Genomic DNA, 2073 nt, shown 5'->3' with positions numbered 1-2073 from the left:
GCCACCCTGCGTGGTGAACCATCTTGTCCATTTCAAAAACTGACATTTCAGGAATAAATCTTTTATTTATTCTTTCTCCTTATATAATTACGGCACTTTTGGAGCTCCATAAAAGTGACTTCTTTTCATTGCTTCCTTTTTTCGCGCTGAGAGACCGCCCATATGTGCGTTTAATCCACATTTGCAAGCAACTCCTATATCTTCCTGCTATTTTACCATTACTGTCCTACTCCCAAACTGGCATTTTCACTCCTCACATGCTTTTTCGCTGCAGCCGGCTTCCTCCAACCAGCACTCCCTCTCCTCTCTCCCTCTCTCTCTCCCTCTTTTTTTTCCTCCTATTTATGAAAACGTCACTTCAAGTCCCTCCCTGTTTGAATCTCATTAGTTTCTTGTGTGTTTCTCCCTGTCAATAATCCCGAATCCAGACTCTCTCTATTTCCATCCCTCTCTATCTGTCAATCAGCGCCGCCTTTGAACTGAAAACCACTCCGACCAACTTCAACTCACTCAATCCGAGCGGCTCGGCTCCTTCTCCGGCTTCCCCATTTTTCTGCCAACATTTTTCCCCCTTCTTTTTCCCCCCCTTGTGTTTTTGAGTTTTATATACCAGAGCTTTTGGAAAACGCCAATACGAAGACCCTCTCTTTTAAAAAGAAAACCCCCCAAAAACTTAAACTCTCGGACTTTCGAGCTCGCAGAGATCAAGGGTTTGAAACTTTTTGGTGGTTTTTTTCGACCCGAGAACGATTCTTCTGCTCGGGGGAAAAATGCCGCAGCTCAACGGCGGTGGAGGGGACGATCTGGGCGCAAACGATGAGATGATTTCGTTCAAAGACGAAGGGGAGCAGGAGGAGAAAATCTCGGAGAACTCCTCGGCAGAAAGGGATTTAGCAGACGTCAAATCTTCGCTCGTAAACGAGTCGGAAACGAATCAGAACAGCTCTTCGGACTCGGAGGTAAGTTCGGATCGATCGGCTCCGTTAAGTTCGCATTACATGTTTGAGGGGGTGGCCTACATTTCTTAGCACACTTTGATAGAGTTCACCATGAAAGCCCCCTATAACTTTAACGCAGTCCTTGTGTTTCGTTGCATTTCAAGGCGGAAAGACGGCCTCCGCCTAGATCTGAAACTTTCAGAGACAAAACAAGGGAAAGTTTAGAAGAGGGTGAGTTTCTTCCTTTAATCTCCTATCTTTGTTTTTTTTCCTCAACCATGACATTGTGTATTTTTAACAGAGGAAGGAGTCTCCTGCAGCCTTCTTCCTCAAATACAATTTCCAACGATTAAAAAAAAACACATTCCAAGGCCAGTTTATTAAAAGTTTTCCTCTTCTCCCCTCCACCCCCCGCCATGTTAGCTGCGAAAAGGCAAGATGGAGGGCTGTTCAAGAGCCCACCGTACCCGGGCTATCCGTTTATAATGATCCCCGATCTCACCAGCCCCTACCTCCCCAACGGATCACTTTCTCCAACAGCACGCACAGTAAGTTCACTTATTTTACCAGCTGGATATCTGCACACACACTCCTCACACACTCTTCCTCACACTCTCTCTCTCTCTCTCACACACACACACCGAGGCTCCAAAGCAGTGTTGTCACCCAGAAAAAGCTGAAAAAAAGGGGGGGCAAAAATTGTGGAAGCCAAGTTTTCCAACTCCTCCTGAAGTGTACAGCACCGCGCTCTTGAACATGGAAGCTAACATGCTAACTATGCTAATGAATTCAAAAAATAAATTGAAATCATAAATGGTAGGGGAAATTGAGTGAAAATTTTTGTTCAATTAAATATATTGTAATTTTCTATTTATTTTTAATAACAATATTTGGCCGTGTTTTATTAAAATTAGGTTAAAAGTGCGTGATCCCCCCACCCCCTTCCTCCTAAATAATGCAACTGATTTGTGTTTGCATGGCCTCATCAAAAATGCCCTTTTTTTATTTCCCCACTAACACTACAGGGAGCTGCACTTTTACAACGGCTCTCTAACACACTGAACAGTGTTTTTTTTTTAAAAGCAACAAATATGCAAATAAGCATTTGAAAGGGATTTGCATGGATAATTTTTTT

General features: G+C 43.5%; 1 protein-coding gene across 1 annotated transcript; it reads left to right on the top strand.

Moving 5' to 3' along the window:
* The first annotated feature begins 240 nt into the window (after positions 1-240).
* Positions 241-2012, top strand: LOC106954056 (transcription factor 7-like 2). Its single transcript, XM_015043289.1, has 3 exons — positions 241-959; positions 1103-1169; positions 1362-2012. Exons 1-3 carry the CDS (start codon positions 771-773, stop codon positions 1616-1618), a joined length of 513 nt encoding a protein of 170 aa, XP_014898775.1. The 5' UTR covers positions 241-770; the 3' UTR covers positions 1619-2012.
* The last annotated feature ends 61 nt before the right edge of the window (positions 2013-2073 follow it).

The sequence above is a fragment of the Poecilia latipinna genome, unplaced genomic scaffold, assembly GCF_001443285.1.
Source record: "Poecilia latipinna isolate Pla-1442-1.1 unplaced genomic scaffold, P_latipinna-1.0 Scaffold623, whole genome shotgun sequence".
Classification (NCBI taxonomy): domain Eukaryota; kingdom Metazoa; phylum Chordata; class Actinopteri; order Cyprinodontiformes; family Poeciliidae; genus Poecilia; species Poecilia latipinna.
Note: the sequence above shows the minus strand (reverse complement) of the source record. Positions and strands in the feature narration are given on the sequence as shown.

Excerpts from the sequence above, each read along its gene's own strand:
- LOC106954056 (XM_015043289.1), top strand. The coding sequence starts at position 771 with ATGCCGCAGCTCAACGGCGGTGGAGGGGACGATCTGGGCGCAAACGAT. Across the intron at positions 960-1,102 it reads ACAGCTCTTCGGACTCGGAG|GCGGAAAGACGGCCTCCGCC; the intron begins GTAAGTTCGGAT and ends TTGCATTTCAAG. Across the intron at positions 1,170-1,361 it reads AAGGGAAAGTTTAGAAGAGG|CTGCGAAAAGGCAAGATGGA; the intron begins GTGAGTTTCTTC and ends CCGCCATGTTAG.